Source organism: Megalops cyprinoides, chromosome 23 (genome assembly GCF_013368585.1).
Source record: "Megalops cyprinoides isolate fMegCyp1 chromosome 23, fMegCyp1.pri, whole genome shotgun sequence".
Taxonomy (NCBI): domain Eukaryota; kingdom Metazoa; phylum Chordata; class Actinopteri; order Elopiformes; family Megalopidae; genus Megalops; species Megalops cyprinoides.
Window position 1 is genome coordinate 15,595,432 of NC_050605.1, and position 20,778 is coordinate 15,616,209.

Below are 20,778 nucleotides of genomic sequence, written 5' to 3' on the forward strand. Positions count from 1 at the left end.
ACTGAATGAGTTTCCACATAATTTATGAAAATCTTTCAACCAACTTTTTTTCATTTGAGCTAATCACTGTTTAATTCATTTATACTCTTTATTAGATCTTTTCTAGTCATTTGAAATCATTTTCAGAAACAGACCATCTTTGAAGTGTAGCCTTTACATTGCCTTAATTGATTTTAATAGGAAACTTGGTGCTTGGGAAGGGTGGGAATGATTCTTTGCTACTTCTAGACAGAAAGGTTTTGTTAATATTCATTATAATTGTTTAGTTTCTGAATCTTTGTTTCGCATTGTTTCATTACAAGTATAATACGACAAAGATTTTCCACTGACAAACCAATTTGATATATACAATAGCAATTATTTTGTCTTTTCCTTTTCCCATAATCCATCAGTTTTGCTTTAAGCTGGTGACATATTGGTGACTACATTCAAAAATAAAGATTTCATTTTATAGTGTGCCTCTGTTTTTGTCACGTCATTGATAAAGTAAAATGTGACCGTGAAAGAATTTAAACAGAAGAGTATACGTGAAACACAGCTTTTATAAATAATGCCCCTAAACACGGATTCAGAGTTTCTTAAAATCAATTTTGTTGTAACTTTGTATTTGTTAGAGCTAGAATGTAATCGCTATGGGGCAGTATCTTCGCGTTCTTCATCTTTAAAAAACAGGGAATGTCCTGCCTGAGTCGCCTTACAGTTGTAGTGACGTACAATGTTTACGTGTGACACGTGACTGTCAGCGCCGTGTTTCGTCGGCTAGTGCTGCAGCTCAGTTTTAGAATCATGCACAAACTATTTCAGCGAAATTTTCATTTACGCTAAGGTTGCTTTGAAACTGTGGCTCTAGCGGCCTTGATAAACATGGCCTGTTAATTGGATTGCTAGCTATCAGCGAATCACTTTTCGCCAAAAATGCTACCCGGCTAGCTAGCTAACAGTAGCTTCGTACAGCTACAGTGCCCTGCTAGCTTGCTAGCCGGTCAGGCAACCACCTTGGCTAGTTAAAGAGTACCAAAACGATGCGATCCCTGAGCTTTGTACAGCGTGTCAGTCTTGATTTCTCGGGAACGCTGTTTCCGCATGCGATATGTTTGGGAGACGCGGACAATGACTCGGTAAAAGGATCTGATGTTTTCTATGTGTTATGAATGATCGTATGTTAGCTAGTTGTCTTGTACATTACCCTGGCTGTCTGTGGCTTGACGACATCGATTACGCATAGTATTAAGTAAAGCATCAATGCTTGCTTACTCACAGTGCCCGAGCTAGTCACTGTAACCCCCCACCCTCGACATCAAGTACGCTGTAGGAGGGTCGGGGACAATCATTTACTCAAGAGCAGGAAGCGATACATCCCACCCACGGTGTCTGTTATGTAGTACCTTTCACATGTCCTGCTATAGTCCCCTGGTTTTGAATGACGTTGTTACCTTTACAATCGCAGACCTGACTCAACAGGCACTCTCCCGCAGTCAAAAGACGTATTAAGATATCAGACAGCACGACACATACGCGCTCAGTAAATGAACTGAATATAGGCACGCATCTTGGCTGCTGTGCCCTTCGTGTGTACTGTAAGTGTGATGAATAAAACCGTGGAGACGGGGCTTCGTCACGCATCAGTGTCTCTCTTTGTTCCCATCTCTAGCTGAATGAGCTGGTGGTGGGCGACACGAGTGGAAAACTCTACGTGTACAAGAACGATGAATCGAAACCCTGGATCACGCGCTCATGCGTTGGGATGGTGAGTATCTACGTTGGACATTTTCGGACACTACGTGACGGTATAAAATAAAGGTGTTTTAGAAAGTCGTGCCTGGTGTTACGCTATGAAAGAAATGTTATGCCTTTGACCTTGTTCTGAAAATCAAGTATATTCATATTGAATATTATTTCGTGTGTAGCTCACCTGTGTAGGAGTGGGAGACATCTGCAATAAAGGAAAGGTGAGTGAGTCTGGGTAATAAATTAACAGACAGCTTAACTGACTGGGAACAAAAATAAGAGTTTTATGCCCTGCACCTACCGATGATTGTAAGGGTGGGTGTGCATGTTATCTTTCTCAAAAGTATCAAAAGAAAATTACCCATTTTCCTGAAGCGTGCAGTTTAAGGAAAAGAAACAAAACAAGACACACCCTACATGACACATACTCACCCTGTACATCTCTTTCTTCTTATGTTGTACTCTACCTTCTATGCCTCTGCACCACCTACTGCCTTGTTGTAAACCTGTTGTCTCCTCCCACCCCTCCCTCTGGCTTTCAGAACTTTGTGGTAGCAGTGGGGGCAGAGGGCTGGTTCCACCTATTTGACCTGACCTCAACTGCTACAGCTAAGTCTGACTCCTCCAGCCAGCAGGAGGCGCTGTTTTGGGATGATCAGAGGCCGTGCTTCACACAACACATCCCCGCCAACACCAAGGTGATCCTTATCAGTGATATTGGTAAGTTTTTCCATTTATCCTCAATTGTCTTTGTCTAACTATACAGCTGTAGATTTCTGAGATTCACTGAAAACATGGCATTAGTCTGTCCAGGAGACCTGTAAGAGGAAGGTTTATTTATGTAATAAAGAAGTACTGTCTACTCCTCTTGCACATACAGTCTTGAAGGATTTATAGAAGTTATCTAAATATATAGCTGCAGATGAGTTAGCAGGGCCTGAGCTAGAAGAGGCATTAGAAACCTGTGGATCGACGTCGGATTACATGGCTGTAATGACACAGAAGAATTCCAGAGGGCGCACTGTGTCCATCTGATCTTTGCAGTGATGCTGCTAGTCCATTCATTAAGCAGGGGCAACTCTGCATGGCCTTTACCTTTTTCAGATAGCCTTTCCAGCAGCCTTTGAGTGTGAAGGGGCAGCAGGGTAATTGAAAATTTGCTGGTTTGATTCCCCCACTGGGATACTGCTGTTGTACCGTTGGGCAAGGTACTTTACCCAGAAGTGCCTCAGTAACTGTTTAGCTATAAAAATGGCTAAAATTGTATGACCCATGTATGTTGCTCTGGGGAAAAACAACTGCTAAATGATTGTAATCTAGTGTAATGAGTTTCTTTTGGGCTGAAACTCACCCAGTGCAAACAAAGTAGACATGATGGCTGTCATAAAAAAATAAGAAGTTAAGAGAAAATGAGGAGAATGTGTCCTTCAGCCCGTCTAGGCTGATCAGTTTGCCTGTAATCTAGAGTGTGTCTGGCGCTGTATCAAGCCTGTACTTGAACACTCAATCAAAAACTCCACCAGGAATCCTTGTGAAAGCTGTTCAAGGCATTAATAACACTGTGAAACAATCGTTCCTAGCATGAATCTTGTTGATGTTTGTGTGTGGGTACATGCGTTGCTGTGTTCCCGGCTGGGTAGACGGAGACGGGAGCAACGAGCTGGTGGTTGGGTATACTGACCGCGTGGTGCGAGCTTTCCGCTGGGAGGAGCCTCCTGACTCCACAGATCTGTCCACAGGACAGCTGGTGCTGCTGAAGAAATGGCTGCTGGAGGGACAGGTACACCCCCTCTGTTTCCAAAACACATTTAATGTCCAGTATGCTTTCACTGGTCTGGGAGTGCTGTAAGCCTGGTCTGACACTGTTGCTCAGGATAAGAGCGTCTGCCAAATGCATGTAATGTAATGCATAAAAAGCTCATGACATTATGGGGATGAGCCATTCTCCTACTCACTTCATTCTTCTCCCTCTCTCCTTGCTCTCTCTTGCCCTCACTTCCTCTCACCCCCCCCCCCCCCCCCCAACTGTGTATATCCCCTCCCTCTCTCTCTTTCTCCACTCACCCAGGTGGACAGTCTGTCTGTGAATCCAGGGCCGGAGGGGGAGCCGGAGTTGATGGTGTCTCAGCCAGGCTGCGGCTATGCCATTCTGCTGTGTTCATGGACACAAGAGGGCACCACTGGGCCAGGGGAGGGGACCCCAACCACTCCTGGAGGGTGAGGATTGATTGATGTTTGATGGCCATATATGTATTCACTGCCCACCGTATTTATTCAAACTGTTTAAATTTTAACAAAACCATGATTCATCAGAGAAAAGTGTATTTTCTTTTGGTCAGATAAGTTGATTATAGTCTTATTTTGAACACTAAAACTGAAAAGAACAGCTTGTATGTTTTCTAAAGGATTTGTTTAAAAAGAATTTGTTAGGAAAGTATGGGATGTGTTGTTTGAAGTTAAAAGTGGCCCCATTTTGTATTTATCTAGTAAAAAAAAAAAGCTACAACTGATTTCTTTCAATCAGTCATTTTTCTTATAGAGAATATGAGTAAATATAGAGGGCATATTTTCTGGGTTTATGTGCGTGTGTGGAATGCGGTATTATTAGGTTTTAAGCAAGATTGTGGGCGACTCTGAGACCTCTTCATCTCTATTGCTTCTGCTACACCAAAATAGTCAAAAAGGGCAATTTGTTTTATATTGTTCTGCATCTTGAAAGACATAGAAGTGGAGTCAGCTGTCATTCTTGTTTTTTTGCTGAGGTAGTAATGCTGTTTCTTGTGTGCACTGTGTTTGGACTTTCTGAGCGTGTCGCCTTTAATATGCGTACCTACTGCTTGCATCAGTTTGTGTTGCTGTATGCCACTCCTGTGTGTGTCTCACAGTGAGGGGCCCTCCAGAGATGTCATTCTCCACTTGACGACTGGCCGCATCCATAACAAGAATGTCTCCACCCACCTGATCGGCAGCATTAGCAGAGGTACTGTATGGGCAAAGGAAAAAGAGATAGCCAGAGGAGTGCTGTCACAAGTGAATCCAGGGCTTCATTAGCCCTGGTATATAAGTATGACATCAGGTTATGAAATATGCACTTTTGAGATGTGCCCATAACCACTCTGCAACAACAGTGTTGGGAAAGGGTCTACCCTTTACTGGCCTTGTTCTCCCTTCGATTGGCTGTAGGGATGTCCATTCTTTCCTTGAAAAGGGGTGTGTGTGTGTATGGGGGGTGGGGCGGTCTTCTGTGACGTGGTGCCATCTCCCCTGTCCCCGCCTCCTCGACAGTATATACAGTATCTGTGTTCAGCACCCAGCACCACCAGATTGTTGATGTTTCAGGCCTGGCAAATACCGAGGTGTTAGATTAACACCACAGGCTCATGGCTGCTGACTCAGGAGCCCTGCACTTTCTTAAGCCCTTCCCTGAAAATGGATAGTTTCATTTAAATTGTCTGGTTTTCCCTTTTATCTCCTGGAGACAGAGGATAGGTCCAATGCAGGGTTTGAAATCTAAGCAGTCAGAGGATTGAGGCTGCATTAACCAGGGAAACTTCTTATGCATTGGTGGATGGGAAAGAAGTGATGAGAAAAATGGATCTCTGCAATACCAAGGTGTTTTCCTTATGAAAGGAACGTGACCATCCTGGATCGGGAACACACGGAGTACTGCACTAAAAAGGCTTTTGTTAAAACACGAAGACCACATTTACATGAAGGCGATTTCATGAATACCTGAGAGTTCTGAATACATGCACTCAGAGTATATTCTCAGAAGAAACTTTTATAATACACACATTTTGAAAAGTTCCGTTGATAAAGGCACCTCAGAGTAGGAAGGTTTGCCTAATGCACAGTCTTTTAGCAGGAGTTGCCTCGCTCCCTTTGAGGCAGGAGCTGAGCTCCCAGGGTGCGATACAGTGATGCATTACTTTTTATGTTAGAATATCAATCAGGCAGACAGAATGTTTTCATCTTTCTCAGAACTGGGGGGGGTCTTGAAATTTGAGACAATTTGGAAGGAAGCATTTCACCTATTAATGGGTTCAATATAAAGTGCCACTCTTTGATTTTTCTCTCCCCCTTTTGGGCCTCAGCTGTGTCTTGGAGCGTTTCATGTGTTTTCACACGATGCACTTGCAGTGGTGGCTTTATACATGCACCTATTCAAAATACAGCAGCCCCATTCTGCGCAAGTTTGCAGCTTCCATCCTTCAGCATGGCATTGAGTAACAAAGGTAGCCACTTTCAGCACACAGCCAGAGAGAGATAGAGAGTCTTTCCTCCTATGTGCTGCTGGAGGTGTCTGCCATAAACAGAGGCCCAGGTGTGGGCAGGTCAAAGAGGTGGCACGGGGGGGGGGTGAAAGGCCGCCACTCTGATGAGTGTGAGCGGGATGAAAGGAGCCTGGGAGAGAAGGAGCTGATGAGGAGACACAGGAACTGAGGGCTTTTCCACAGGTGCGGGGAGACAGACGCACAATGGCATTGAGCTTGCATTATGCAGTCTAATGCATGCACACACACACACACACACACTCGCTCATTCACACATGAATGCGTACCCCACGCACACGTTCACACACCGCATATTATTAGCACTTGCAAAATGTAGATCAAAGGGCATGTTATGACAGATGGAGGTTACCCTGTTTTACGTTGCAGGTTCCAAAGATGACTCCTCCAAGTGCGGCCTGTTTGCCCTCTGCACCTTAGACGGTAAGTATCAAGGTCAGCCAGTGTGAAACAGGCACTTAGTCCCTGCTGCTAATCCACAATCCAGATGAGTATGTTCTAGTCAAGAGGGAACCTGGCATCATAAGTCCTAATTGGGATCTGTCACTGGAATTCTTATCTTTTTAATAAGATGACATACATTTCTACCCAGAAAGGAAAAGTCTACAGCCTGGAGCTTCAGAGCCAACTGGTTGCTCAGTCTAGTTTGTTGATATACATGGCTTTGTGTGCTATCAATAAAATAGACTGGGCAACCATTAATAACATGACATACCATTTTTAAACAGTAAGGAAAAGACTACAGCCTGGGGCTTCAGAGCCAACCGGTTGCCCAGTCTGGTCTGTCGATATCCACGGCTTTGTGTGCTTTTCTCCCTCTTTGAACCGCGCCGAGCGTCCCCCGCGCGTCTGTGCGGGATCAGTGAAAAGCTGAGTCTGTCGCTTTCATCCAGGGAGCGGGGACAATAATAAGCAGCTCTGTCAGCTGGAGGGCATAGAGAGAGGGGGCAGGCTGTGGGAGGAGGAGACGCAGGCCTTTATTTAGCCGACGCTCCCGTCACCATTTCCCTAAGAGCTTTAAAATGGTAATTAGCAGGGCAGGGGGAGCAACGGGGTGCTTGGAGTAGAAAGAGGGGGGGCAGGATAAGTGGCTTGAACGGGTCACCTGTGGGGATCCGTATGGTTCTTTAATTAAGTGCCTGATTGGCTGGAACTCCGATAGCACTGTCCTGCACTGTGCCCCAGCAGCCCCTGGTCCTTCTCGGTGCTCCAGGGCTCGGTGGTACCCAGAACGTTTACACCACTGTATGCTGACGTCTGGAAACCCACATAATGACTGGGGTTCACGTCCCTCCCGGTGTGCACTGAGCAGCCAGTTTGACAGTTAGGAGAGGCTGCTTGATTGAGCCACAGTAAACACTAGCGTAGTGGTAAATGTTTGTGTAATAAAGAAAATTTGGCTTACCGCCTGGACGCCCTCCTGACACACTTAGAATGAGTCAGATTCGAAATGAGCCGCAGCACCAGCGTATGAGTTTTGCACTTGTGATAAGCAGCAATATATATTGTGGAGTGGTATTAAATCACTTTTTCACTTGGCAAATGGCAGCAGCCAGCACCCATTTTCTGTTGTAATTAGAATGATGTTCGCTCAAGCAGTTCATATTCTGGGTGCTTTTACATAATCTTCTTTTGGTCATACACACCCATGTTAGCTAAGTCCTCAGTCCTGCTGTTACCTAGCTTGGCTCACTTACAGTTGAGGTGTGGGCAGAACTGGCATGGTGTGTAACTATGCTGTGTCTGTGTTCATGCTGAGGTCAAAAGAAAGGGGAAAAGGACCATGGCCCCACTGCAGACCCCTGCAAACATTCAGTGATAGATGGAGGCAGTATGGGGCCTTCTTTTTTCAAGGAAACATCAGCACTGGATTGCAGATGAAGTCCAGGCAGTTACGTGTGTATGTGCCATTCTCAGTGTGACGTCAGCGTCTATAGTTCTAGAAGGTTGCAATTGATTTAAAAAGCCGTGAGTTTTAGCCCTCACTCATGCTAGCTTGGTTCCGGCTGTGTTGTGCTAAAGCCGAACAAGCAGTGGTCCTGGGTGCTACTTGGATTGGAAACCTTGGAAAACTGGAGTGTTGCTGGCAGTGATGTAGGTATGCCAGCAGGGGCATCCTTCCCTCTAGATTGAACCCAAAAAAAACACGACAGTGTAGGGACAAGAGGATTATACAACAGCTATAGATACTCCTTTGTTAGAGACATTACATGACAAGATCTATATTCACTGTGGTATTCAAAGTAGGGCTTAAGCAAAGAGTAGGGACATTCCCCAGTGTTCACCTAAGGCTGTCATTATCTGACAGTCTAGGTATCATACGGCTTATTTGGCTCAATAAATGCTTATCTCTCCACTTTGACTGAAGTGTGGATGCTCAAAAACTGCAAAACGGCCGCAGTGCTTCACCCGTTCTTCTCCTGTTGTGCTCTGCTTCATTTGTTGCCTTAGATAAAGGAATCTGTCAAATTAATAACTGTAATGTAAATGTAAATGCAGTTGGGAGAGTACGCAGGTACACGGTAGAGATTGTGGACAGATAATGGAAGGTGCTTTATTCATTGAACAGATTCTCGTGTTCACTCTACCTTCAGCTGCAGTGCTTAGCTGTCTGGACTGCTTCGTGAAGATTCGCGCAGATGTTTCCCGGTGCTCAATGAGATAATGAGTAGACAATTGATTTCTGAAGGGGGGGGGAGAGAAGTGATGTGATTAGCAGTGTGAAGAGCCGCTGCTATCACAGGCACTGTAGTAATTATACACTTGGACATGCTTTGACATGCTGGTGAGAACCAATTAGAATCAAAGCGATGAATCGAGGGAGATTGTCACCGCAGTGACCTCGCTCAGGTACTCATCCGGAAACAGAACTGTTCGTATTCTGCTTTTCCAATAATTTCCCTACATTTCAGGATATTAATTTCATCGATGTACGCGGTCAGATATTCCCTCGTTTTCCAATTCTGTTTTTTAACCTTGATATGAAAATAAAGTCTGTATAAGAGACTTGGTGAGAAGGTGGCAGTACTTCAACTATGTCGTGTAACTTTCAGTACGTACAGACTGTACACTATATAATTACTAATTGGTAAGAGCTCCTTATGTAAATGAGACCTTTTCATACATAAGCATTAAAAGCAGAGTGGTTCTGGGTCATGAGAAAAAGAGCTTGGTGAGGCAGCTTTTCTGCAGGTGCTTGGTGCTACAGCTTCTCCTTTCCCTGGGTTATGGCTTCCATTGTCTTTGGCCGTCATGAGTAGAAGTTATGATTGGGCATGCTTGCACAAAAGATACCGCAGTTCATGTAAATAAAATGAATAAGTACTCACAGCATATATATGTTCAAGAGGCTCTTGCAAAAAGTGTAAGAAAACCCGGGTCCAGTGTAATTTCAAATTGCTGTGTGCTGGGGTTAGCTATGGCTTGATCCCAAAGTGCAGTCTTTGGTAGAAACCCAGTAGTAGGAGAGTAGTACTGGCCATGGGGTCAGTATGTGTATATGTGTGCATGTATATAAATGTGCACCTGCGTGTGTTTGTGTGTGTGTGTGTGTACATACACGCAGGTTTGGGGGTGTGTGTGTGTGTGTGTGTGTGTGTGTGTGTGTGCGTGTGTGTGCGTGTGTGCACGTGCGTGTATATGGCAGGCTCCCCTTCTTCATCTGTGTCACTGCCCTCTGTGCCGGACTCAGGTGTGAGATGGGATTGATTTTCTCTTTTCATCTTGATATCTGCTGTTGTTCTCCTCTCTGCTCCTGGGGAGTGATTGGATCAGAGCAGAGACCTCCCTATTCACTGCAAATCAAACTTTGATGGGGTGTTTCATGTGTCAGCCTGCTCTCAAGCAGACAGGGTGTATTATTAAGGGGAGTGGGGGTGGTTGTAGTTCTGTCTCAACCCAATAAAGCCAGAGGCATCAGAGGTTCAGTATTATAGGAACAATTTTTTTAATGCAGCTGCTCATTTTGTATGTGGTAAAGTTGTAAGGAATTGGTTCTATAACTAAATGGGTGATGATTCATTTCTCAGGCTGCTGTTATTTTAAATTTGCCAGTGGTATTTCACCTGCAATGCTTGTGTAGAATATTCGGTTTTATGTCAGGATAGTTACCTGAAATTTATGTATGTCACCCTGGAAAAGGGTCTCTGCCCAGCACGTAAGACAAAGTAATGAATTAACATCTCTTTTTGTGAGCTATTGCCATTACTGTTGTTTGTTGATACACCTGTGCCGTCGGTGAAAGGTGCAGATGTAGTAACAAACATGACAGCCTTTCACCTTTCAATGGGATAGTAAGTTGAACAAGGTGGATATTAACATGATGTGAAAATGACTGCACTGTTTGAATGTCATCTGTTCCCTGTCCTGTGTGTGTGTGTGTGTGTGTTGTGTGCATGTGGGCCGCAGGTACCCTGAAACTGATGGACAGCTCGGAACAGCTACTGTGGTCAGTGCAGGTGGACCACCAGCTGTTTGCCCTGCAGAAGCTGGACGTCACAGTAAGTCTCTGCCTCTGATCCAGCTGCCACTCTCCCACTGCATCTGAGCTTAAATTACACCCAGCCCCTGCCTTCACCCACCTGCTAACTGTCACTGACTCGCTGACTCTGTAACAGTATGGATTTAACAGTCACACTTTGGATTAACGGCCTATTTATACCTTTGTGGTACATATAAATGCATTGCCAACCGTTAATTATAATTTTTTTTTTTAAAGCAGTCTTTTTGAGCAAACAGGTATGGAAGTAATTTTACAGTCAGTGAAAAGATGGACACTCCAGTTTAAGAATGTGAAATAATTCAGAAATCACTGTTTTAAAAATGTTCTGGTGGTATGTTCATGTTTGAGTTAATGACAGGTTTTAACATTGATATTTAGAAGTATTATAATGTTGTCACGCTGGAACAAACAAGCAACAAGACAGAGAAAAGCAGGGTATAAATAGGGCTGGGCTGATGGGATACAGGTGAGCAGGCAGGCAGTTGGAGGCGATCTGGAAATCAGGTGGGCGGGGACAGGGCGGAGAGCGGGGCAGGGCCGGAACACATGGGAACTGTAAACAAAAGCACATGGACGACACCAACAGACAGGGAGAAACACAAAAACAACAGCTAGGGGGTTGAAGTACTGACAGATGTATTCACTTCCTGACCAAAGTGTTATACCAACAACAAAATGGACCTACTTGATTTGTGCTTCTTTTGCCTATTAACTTAACAAAAAAGTAATACATAGACGATGTGTGTGACTGTCTGTAAGGGTGATGGGAGAGAAGAGGTGGTGGCTTGTGCCTGGGATGGCCAGACCTACATCATCGATCACAACCGCATGGTTGTGAGGTTTCAGTTCGACGAGAACGTCAACGCCTTTTGTGCAGGTGAGAAACCTCCCTGAAATCCATTGCTGGTTTGCCGTACTTTTATATAATAAAAATGAAAGCTTGTAAGTAAACCCATATAAGATGTGTACACCATGACCATCTCACTAAGCAGATGTTACTATTGCTGTGGTGTCCTGCCCTCTTTCTGGGCAGTGAGGAGATGTCAGAGAATGTCACTAGGCAGCCCTGATTGGACCCATGAGGAGGTAACTGAATGGGCCTGAAGACTCACCACTAGGTGGCAGTATGGGGCTTGAGTCGTAGTGATGCAGGCCACTGAAGGCTCTGTCTGCACCCTGAGGGAGAGGGCTCTTATTGCGCAGTCTTCTGAACTCTGCTTGCAACGAATTCATTTAGAGACGTATCATGTTAGCGTGTTTATTTACGGAAGCCGCTCTCTAATGCAAGGGAGACTCGGAAACATCAACCACCACCGGAGCCTCTCTTCACCCATCTCCCGCACTCCTCCCCTCTCTCTGCTTCGGTTAATGCTCTCTCTCGTCTTATCTGTCCATCCCTGTCTCCTGCTCACCCTCCAATGGCATACTTTTCTTGTACGTTATTACGTTACTGCTCTAGCTCTCCTAATCTCTCCTTCTGCTAGTCTTTCAGTTCATGCTCAGTAGCTCTGTCTTTCCTTCAGCCTGATTCTAACCCCCCGCTCCATCTTTCATTCTCTGTCTCTGTCTGTTATCTCTTTCTCTCTCTGTCCCTCCCAATTCCATTGAATTCAAAATGCTTTATTGGCCTGAAGTACAACAGTAAATATCAGCAAACCATCGGGATTTGCATTAGAATGTAACACAGCAAAATGCCCGACATTTAGGTAAATGGATCTCTCTCTGTCTCTTTGTGTTGTCAAAGCATACAGCAATACATTCACACGTTAAAACAGATGAGCAGTGGGCACTACATAAAGCACATATTTGCAATGCTGATAGCTATGATAGTAATAAGAGGAAATGGTAATTCTGATAAAAGCTCTCGGTCTCTCTTTTTCACTCCTCCCTGTCCGTCTCTCTCTCTCTCTCTCTCTCTCTTTCTCTCTCTCTTTCTCTCTCTGCGCTGGCTGTGACTGCCAGCGTGGCTCTCCGGCACTCCTGATGAGAGAGGTCTCTCTGTAAATGGAATAAGAGGGTAAATGAAGTGAAGGGGAGAAGCGAGGGAGGTGGCCGCGTCGCTGTGGTGCCCTGCCTGCCCCAAGCAAGAGCAGCGTCCGCGCGGCCCTCTCTCTCCCTCTTTCCCTCTCTCCCTCTCTTTCCCTCTCTCTCCCTCTCTGGTGGGCATGCAAATGCAGGGGCCCCTCGTTAAACACGTCCTGCCTGCGCTTCCTCCCTGCCGCCGAGCGCTAATTAGAGTGCATTAGCCCGGCGTCGCGGTTACCGCGAAATCAGCGACTCCCGGGGAAAGTCGTGTATTAAGTCAGCCAGGGGGGTACCGCGGACCTAAATTAGGAATTCGCATTAATAATGTTTCTACAGTCAGAAATGGAGCATGTACAATGCGACGGCAAAAATGGCCTATTTGTCAATAGTAACGTTTTCCCATTTATTAGAAGATCCCATTCTGTGTTTGATATGTTTTACTTGTGGTTTCATTGCCTTGGTTCTCTGTGCTGTTGTGTCAGTGCTGTGATTCTCAATGCTGTAGGGTCAGTGCTTTGATTCTCCATGTTGGAGGGTCAGTACCTTGTTTCTCTGTGTGCTGTAATGTCAGTGCTGTGGTGTCCTGCGCTGCTGTGTCCGGTACAGGTCAGTACACCTGTAAGGATGGCAAGGACAGCCCGTGCCTGGTCTACGTGGGCTTCAACCACAAGATCTACGTGTACTGGAGGGTGGAGCTGGAGCGCATGGAGCCCACCAACCTGCTGAGGGTGCTAGAGGAGAGGCCGGAGTACAGGGGCCTGATGGAGCGCCTTGGCATGGGTGAGTCCGAGTCTTCCTCCTTCCCGAATGCTATTTATTTATCTGCTATGACTTAAATGTGCTAGGTCATTCATTACATTATGTGCATTACAGTTATTTAGCAGATACTGTTATCCAGAGCCACTTCCAGCACAATAGAACATAAGTGTATCCATTCAGACCAGGCTAACGACACTCCCAGGCCAGTGAGTGTGTGCGTAACACTATTCAAACCCTGCCACAAGGTAACTTGTGCAATCTGACTAAGCAATAGAAGCCAAGTGTACTACCATGCATCAGTCACTAGAACACATAATCAAAAATACATCACAATGCTAAAAGTAAAATAAACAGCAAGAGGTAGAGCTAGAAGGTGTTAGGAGCTGGGGATTGAGGTGGAATTCAATGAGTGGAAGAGGGATTCCCTGTCTTATATTAATGCAGGCCTTCACACACAAACACACACACACACACACACACACACACACACACTACCACGCATAAACGCCCACAAAACCTTAAACCGCTTTAAAAGATGCGGAGGGAAAAAGGATTAATATGTTCTTTGAAAAATCTTGAGGACCAGGCTGTCCTCTGCTCTAATAAATGCATGTAAATCTGGCTGTGGCTCCTTCCACAGAGTGATGCACAGGCGTGACTGGCATATTTATAGTGAAACTGCAGACTCTCTCAGCCTGGGAGAGAGGGGTATGTCCGTAGTGCTGCCATGGGGTCTCTCAGACAGGGAGAAGGAAATATTCATAGTGAAACTAAAGACTGTCAGACTGGGTGAGAAGGGTATGTCCACAGTGTTGCCATGGGGTCTCTCAGACTGGGAGCGAGAGGCATATTCATAGAGAGGCCACAAAATCTAAATATAATTCATGTTTACATGTTTACAGATACCATAATTTTGTGGTTTCTGGACCTATACAGCTCACGCCACAGGGAGATGTGTTTTCCCCTCAATAAGTGAGTCAAGTGCCATTCATTCACAGTGGCCAAGACTGGCAGGTGTTCACAATAACAGACGGCAAAGGCACTGATGAGCATAGATCCACTGAGATTCAGGGAGTGGCTCAAGTATTATAATAAACCTGCAGCTACTGTTGCCAGCGTATGACACCTGTGTCTCCAGTTACCGTGAATGAAGCCTTAATGGATGACGCCTCAGGCACTGAGAGAGGGCGATTAGCGCAAAGCCGCTGAAATTCGGTGGGGAGGAGGGGCGTAGCGGTAGCCGTGTGTCCCCCCGGTGGTTTCTGCAGTCCTCAGTTGTTAGGTTTACAGAAATGGGGACCGGATAAACTTGTCAGTCCTGTGTGCGTTGTGCTGGAGCTGGAGTGGGAAAATCAATAGTGCTGAAACCTTGAGTTTTGAACAAAAACTGAAAAGGAGTAGTATTATCTGGCTGCCGGGTGGAAGTGATGAGCGATCTCAATCAGAGCGAGAGGCGTGAGAAAGCCACCCACACACACACACACACACACACACACACCTGGACACGCTGCTGCCTAAGCAGGAGGAGACATACGCACAATGCAGATGGGTTTCTAGCTCTCTGCATCTGTCTCATTCTGTCTGCGTCCAGGCATCTGGGAAGCCACAATCACACCGATCACAAACCGTATTAAAGGACATGTATGTGTGCATCTGCAGTGCTTAGTGCAGGTGCTTCTGCCGTCGTCTGACTCAACTGCATGTGACATCTTCTGCTTTGGGATGTTGCATGCTGACCTTTTCTGCCTGGCATGTGATTTTCCATCTCAGTGTCTCTGTGTCTCTCTGTGCAGTGGGAGGGAGGGCTGTGCTCGTGTGTATACATGGGAAAGAGCATGTGTGTCCTGGTGTGCGCTATATCCGCACGCTCTCCCTCCCTCTCTCATCCTCTCTTTACCTCTCTCTCTCTCCTCCCCCTCTCTCTCCCTTCTTCCTCTACCACTCTCTTTCTCTCTCTCTCTCTCTCTCTCTCTCTCTCTGTCTCACTCTCTGTGCCTCATTCTCTCCCTCCCTCTCTGTCTCACTCTATTCCTCTACCACTCTCTCCCTCCCTCTCTCTCTCTCCCTCCCTTTCTCCCCCTCTTCCTCTGCCTCTCTCTCTTTTTCTCTCTCTCTGTCCCTGCCTCTCCCTCCCTCCATCTTGGAAACACGTCCTCCGTCTGCCCCACCTTCTTTCTGTTACCCTCCTCACCTCTCCCTCTGCCTGCTTCACTTCCTCCCTGTGTTGTCTGTAGGCTGGGGCAGGGCACTGTGACCCATAGAGGCCCAGGGCATTGAGTGGCATTATGGCAGCCAAAGGATACCATGCAAAGCAGACTCTGCTTCCTCACCCTCTGTAATGGCTGCTGCTCACTGTGTGTGCATGTGTGTACCTGTGTGTGTGTGTGTGTGTGTGTGTGTGTGCGTGCGCCTCATGTATAGTGTTCTGCTGTGTTCCTGTAACCTTCAGAGGTTACGTCCTGCGTGTGTGCATATGTATCCCTTAATGATTGTATTGCGCTACATGTGTGGGTCTGGGGCCTTAGAGGATTGGGTTCTGTTGGGCTTGTGCCTGTCTCTGTCTCTTTGATGCTGGCATTCTGGTGTGTGTGTGTGTGTGTGTGTATGTACGCATGCGCGCGTGCGTGTGTGTTTTCCGCTGTGATGTCCCCTCTGTGCGGGACGGCCTTTCAGATTGTGACAGATGGAGTAGCAACCTGAGGGTGACAGTCCTTGAATTAAAGACCACTGCTCCGGCTGCACGGGAGACAAGCTGTTGATCCATTTCGTGTTAGACAGCGTCAACGTCAGAGCGCTGTGCAATTGACAGGAAATAATTAGGTTTATATTGTTTGCATTCCACCCGAACCTGCTTTTGGATTTGAGTGATTTCACTGTCCATTGAGAATTCTTAATCACAGTTGATACTCATTCCAGTCTTAAGGCTGTTAATTGATTTTAAAATCCATTTTTTTCTGATATAAAAATCCAAATTTAAATACCAAAATACAGAAAAATCACAATCAAGTCTCTCTTGTATATGCAACTAATGTTGAATTTTTAAATTCAAAAATCCAAAGTTAAATATGTTTGGAACAGAGTTACTGTAGTCTTCTCTACTCTAAATCGCAATGTACGTTGCAGTATGATTTGGCCTGTATTTGTAGTTTAGATGATGACTGGGAGAGCTCTGCACTCTCCATCGATATATGAAAGATTGCGTAACCTTTTACAGCTTGTTGGCTGAGTTCCATTTTTAGGTAACTGTCTTTGTATTTGCTGATGATTTCAAGGCTCTCAGCTCACCAAGACCAGAAGGAAACAAATTGCCTTTGCTAATTACTGAACCCTCAAGCCTGTGCTGAATTTTGTCTTCAGCCCACAAGCTAGTAACTGTGACCTCATATACCCATGTCAAAGGTCAAATGGACACTATTGCTAACAATGATAACAGTCTTTTCTAATGGCTTTTAAACAGCAAACCGTACCCTTATGTCCTTCTCCTCCGCTTGTGTGCATTTTCAATCAAATGCAAGCAAAGCATGATGGAAGTATTTCAGTTACATCACAAGCTTGTCCAATGTCTTCACCTGTGTCATTGCATACATACAGTGCTCAACTCCAGTAGGAACAGCTTAACTGGGTTGTGATTGGGCGGTGAAAGCACAAGGGTACGTTGAGGAGCAAAACAGGTGTGAGAAATGTAGAGCGACATGTTTAGAAAGCAAAGCCGTGGTGGTCTCTCAGGGCAGGGGGGGGATAATATACAATAAAATACAATGAATACAATAAAATACAAATTTAAAAAGAAGACACATTTTAAATATAAAGAAAAACTTGTGCAATAATATGGCCTTTTAAAAACTACTTAAAGTGCACAGTGGCATTGCACACTTGTATTGAGGTAGAGGGTTGGGTGGGGGGGCTCAGTGCTTGTTAGCAGTCCGTATGGCCCAGGGGAAGAAGCTATTGGTTAGTCTGGTGGTGTGGGACTTGATTGACCTGAAGCGCCGTCCAGAGGGCAACAGGTCAAACAGGTGATAGGCGGGATGTGAGGGGTCTCCTGTGATGGCCTTAATTTTACCACCTGGGTAACAGAGTGGACTGGGACCGTCCCTTCTGGTGGCACTCTGGGTCCTCACTCATGGGCTCAGGAGCTCGTCTATAAACGGCCTCCACAGCTGCTGCCACCCCGCACCGGGGGAGCGAGCCGTCTGAGTGAGCTGGCCATCAGCCGTGCGTGCGTGGCAGATTGGGAAAATGGTGGTTCGTAAATCCCATGGGTCCTGGTTGCCATGGCTCTCTGCCTCTTGTTCTCCTCCGGAACGATCGACATCCTCTCTCCATGTGTGTTATTTTCCTCTCCTTGTTTTTTTTTTTCTTTTTGTTTTTGTCGAGAGCACGTTTGCAGTGTTCAGTCAGCGAGTGGCTTTTCTGCGTATAATCAGTGAGTTGTGGCCGAGTCGGTAAGCAGTGCCCTCCTGGCTGTGTATTAGCACGGGAGGCACGGCAGTGTGACTGTGTATCAGACGGACCTTTGTGCCGCGAACACGTGACTCCACACCCCTCCAGGCAGGCTGGTCAGCAGCGCATTGCTGTGTGTTCTCATCAAGGTCACACACACAGACACGCGCGCACACACACATGCACAGCCCACTGATTCTCACGGCTCTGACTGTCTAAATGTGACTCATGGTCCAAGAGCAACCCGGCAGCCATACTGTATGCTGGCGTCTGCTCGTACCGGCAGCCATTTTTCTGCGCCAAAAAATTCAAGGAGTGTCGTCATGCCTTAACTCCCTGTTTTCCATTTTACGTAACTAGGGTTTGTTGTGGAAACTGCCCTCGGGGCACATCTGCTGCCCAGCATCTGCAGTCTCTACCGGAACATTCTGTGACGTAAAACACGGAGCATGGGACTGTGGACCATAAGGCAGTAGGCTTGAGTCTATGTCGGCGAACTGTTGTTGCATCCAGGAGCATGATAAATGACTTCAATTGCCTTAGTGTAAATGTGTAACAGAATGTGGATGGTGTGAAATTGTATGCTTTGTAGCCTAGCACAAGCGTTTCAGCTGAACATGTTTGGGTCTGACTGTCTATCGTGTGGCAAATAAGCATGGCACTGTGGGCCAGGCACTTTTAGAAGTGAATAATGTGATTGATTCACTTTTTTTTTAAAGCTAAGCTGCAGCTCTCTAGCTCAACCCGTATCTCACACAAACACTAGCGAAGTATCGATCCTACCTCTCACCTTACCAGTGTGGACCCTCTTAATGAAATTCCAGCTCGGTGCCCCACGAGGGGGTCTCAATTATTCAGTCGCTGCACCTGCCGTTTCTCCTCACCCTGATTCCTAAGTGCTTTTGCCTGACTCGTTACAGGGCACCGCGGCTCTGAAAGCCCGGGGTTAGAGGGGAGGGAGCGACCTGTACAACCTGTCAGCTGTGTGTGAGCACCGGTGCCACATCTGGGGTTTCACATACTCAGATTCCACTCTAAATCAGACCTCTCCCACCCTCACAATCACAAACAGGCAGGCCTTTCACAGCAGTTCTGTGAAGAGGGCTGAAGGATCCACTGTTACACAAAAACCTACAAGAATAACAGCAAAAAAAAGCACACGCTTTTAGAAGCAAAGCCCTTCAGTATATTTTTAGGCCGTTTTCCATCTATATTGTCAGTCTGTCCAGGTGGCAGCATGCTCCATCTTCACAAAGCCGTGGTGATAACAGTCTGGACAAGAGGAGGGGGGAGGCGGTGACGTAAAAGCTCTCTGGAGCTCTCTGACGGCTAATGGAGCATTGCTGTGTGTTATGAGGTTCGCCACGTCTGATTTAAGCTGTTGACAGTCTGTGAATTTTCCCGGCCCATGCTGTCAGGTGATATCATTAGTCAAGTGCAGCAAGCCCAGCTTTTGCTGTTTACCCTAGAATGCTGACTTTAATGAAGGGGTAAGACATGCAGTTGGGTTATGCTATTAGGGAGTTTGGGTCCTTTGCATAATCAATTATATCTGCATGAATAGCTTCTGGAAGCTGAATCAATGTACACCAATAGCTGCAGCAGTGGGGTAGCAGAGGAAGAAGCAACAACAGTTCTTTGCAAAGTGTTATGTATTTACAGCCTGTTGTGGAGAAAATCCCCAACATATCAAATTGTTAAATAAGGAGGAACAAAGTAAGGAAAAATATCAATAGCTGCCAGTTAATACGCTGATACCCTGTGATGAAGGGGCTGGCATGGTCTGAATGAGCTCTGAAGTGAGGTGAAAATCAATGCTGGCGGAAGATCAATGGTAAGCCTTATAAAACATTTATTTATGGAGTCGTATTCCTAGGGATATTCATTTTGGTTATGCTCTCACCCAAATTGGCCACATTCTGAAGCACATTTATACTGCTGGGTTTTGTCCTGAGGCAGTCTGGGTAAAGCACTTTGCCTGAAGGTTAGAGCAGCCATACAGTCTTTCTCTCAACAGCTCCTACATGGGATCCCGTCCAGCAACCTCCCGATCAGGGGCCCAGTGTTGTCTCCAGCGTGGCATGACATTGTTTGTCTCCTAACAGACCCTGAGGACACGCAGGCCGTGGCGGAGCTGGTCCGGGACGTGCTGTACGGGGACACGCCGGCCGCGTCGGACTGACGTCACCCTCCGTCGCTCTCTCTCTCTCTGCCCTCTGTGTACAGACCATGCCAATAAAGTCCCGCTTTCCCTCTTGCTGGGCCCTGTGCTTGTTTTCATTTGATTACTGCGTCTGATGTTGAAAGAGCGTGTCTTGATTTTGTCTTGGATGGTCCTGGGACCATCTGCTTCTGTGACTCAGCAGTTGTTCTTCTTGAATCTCGGGGGCTGTGCTGGTCTGGGAACAGTGAATCACTGCAGCCTGACTGGAGAAAACGAAAAATCTATGTGGTCAGTGGTCCGTGTCTCTGTTTCTCTTTCTTAGAGGGCTGTGTTGTAACAAGAGTAGGGCTTCACCACACATTGCCAGTGATTTGATGACGGAAAGCCTGGTTCAGTAATGCTCTCATAATACTGCCAAGGAGTAGCCACTGCCAAGAATAATTTTCCTATCTGTAGCTACAAGATGGAGAAGGTGGATTTTGCCCTTAAAGACCTTATTTTTAAAATTCTCTACTAATAATACCAAAACAAACTTTTCGGGACAGCATTTTTAATGTTGCTGAGCACTTGCAGTTAACCACCGCTGTGACTTGGTTGTAGGAATCCTTCCTCCGGGGCCCACAGTCAGTATTGTACTGAAAATAAACAGAAGCCGAACAGCAGAACGTGTGCTTTTGAGGTCAGCGGAGGAATCAGCTGCTCTGTTTGTGCCGGTATTAATCAGGGGGTTCCGCTGCGGGGGTGTCAGATCGCTGGGTTATTTCTGCCTCCCTGCTGTGCATGTATTATGGATGAGAAGCCCCTGGCCTGCGGTGCAGAGCAGAGGGGAGGTTTACGCAGAGAGATTTAGATACAGCCTGCGCTTT

General features: G+C 46.2%; 1 protein-coding gene across 1 annotated transcript; it reads left to right on the forward strand.

Annotated features, from left to right (window-relative positions):
* The first annotated feature begins 735 nt into the window (after positions 1–735).
* Positions 736–19,989, forward strand: itfg2 (integrin alpha FG-GAP repeat containing 2). Its single transcript, XM_036517948.1, has 12 exons — positions 736–1,118; positions 1,652–1,747; positions 1,908–1,949; positions 2,271–2,448; positions 3,369–3,508; positions 3,797–3,945; positions 4,614–4,708; positions 6,390–6,443; positions 10,428–10,519; positions 11,281–11,398; positions 13,153–13,326; positions 19,854–19,989. Exons 1-12 carry the CDS (start codon positions 1,023–1,025, stop codon positions 19,928–19,930), a joined length of 1,311 nt encoding a protein of 436 aa, XP_036373841.1. The 5' UTR covers positions 736–1,022; the 3' UTR covers positions 19,931–19,989.
* The last annotated feature ends 789 nt before the right edge of the window (positions 19,990–20,778 follow it).

Excerpts from the sequence above, each read along its gene's own strand:
- itfg2 (XM_036517948.1), top strand. The coding sequence starts at position 1,023 with ATGCGATCCCTGAGCTTTGTACAGCGTGTCAGTCTTGATTTCTCGGGA. Across the intron at positions 3,509-3,796 it reads AATGGCTGCTGGAGGGACAG|GTGGACAGTCTGTCTGTGAA; the intron begins GTACACCCCCTC and ends CCACTCACCCAG. Across the intron at positions 4,709-6,389 it reads GATCGGCAGCATTAGCAGAG|GTTCCAAAGATGACTCCTCC; the intron begins GTACTGTATGGG and ends TTTACGTTGCAG.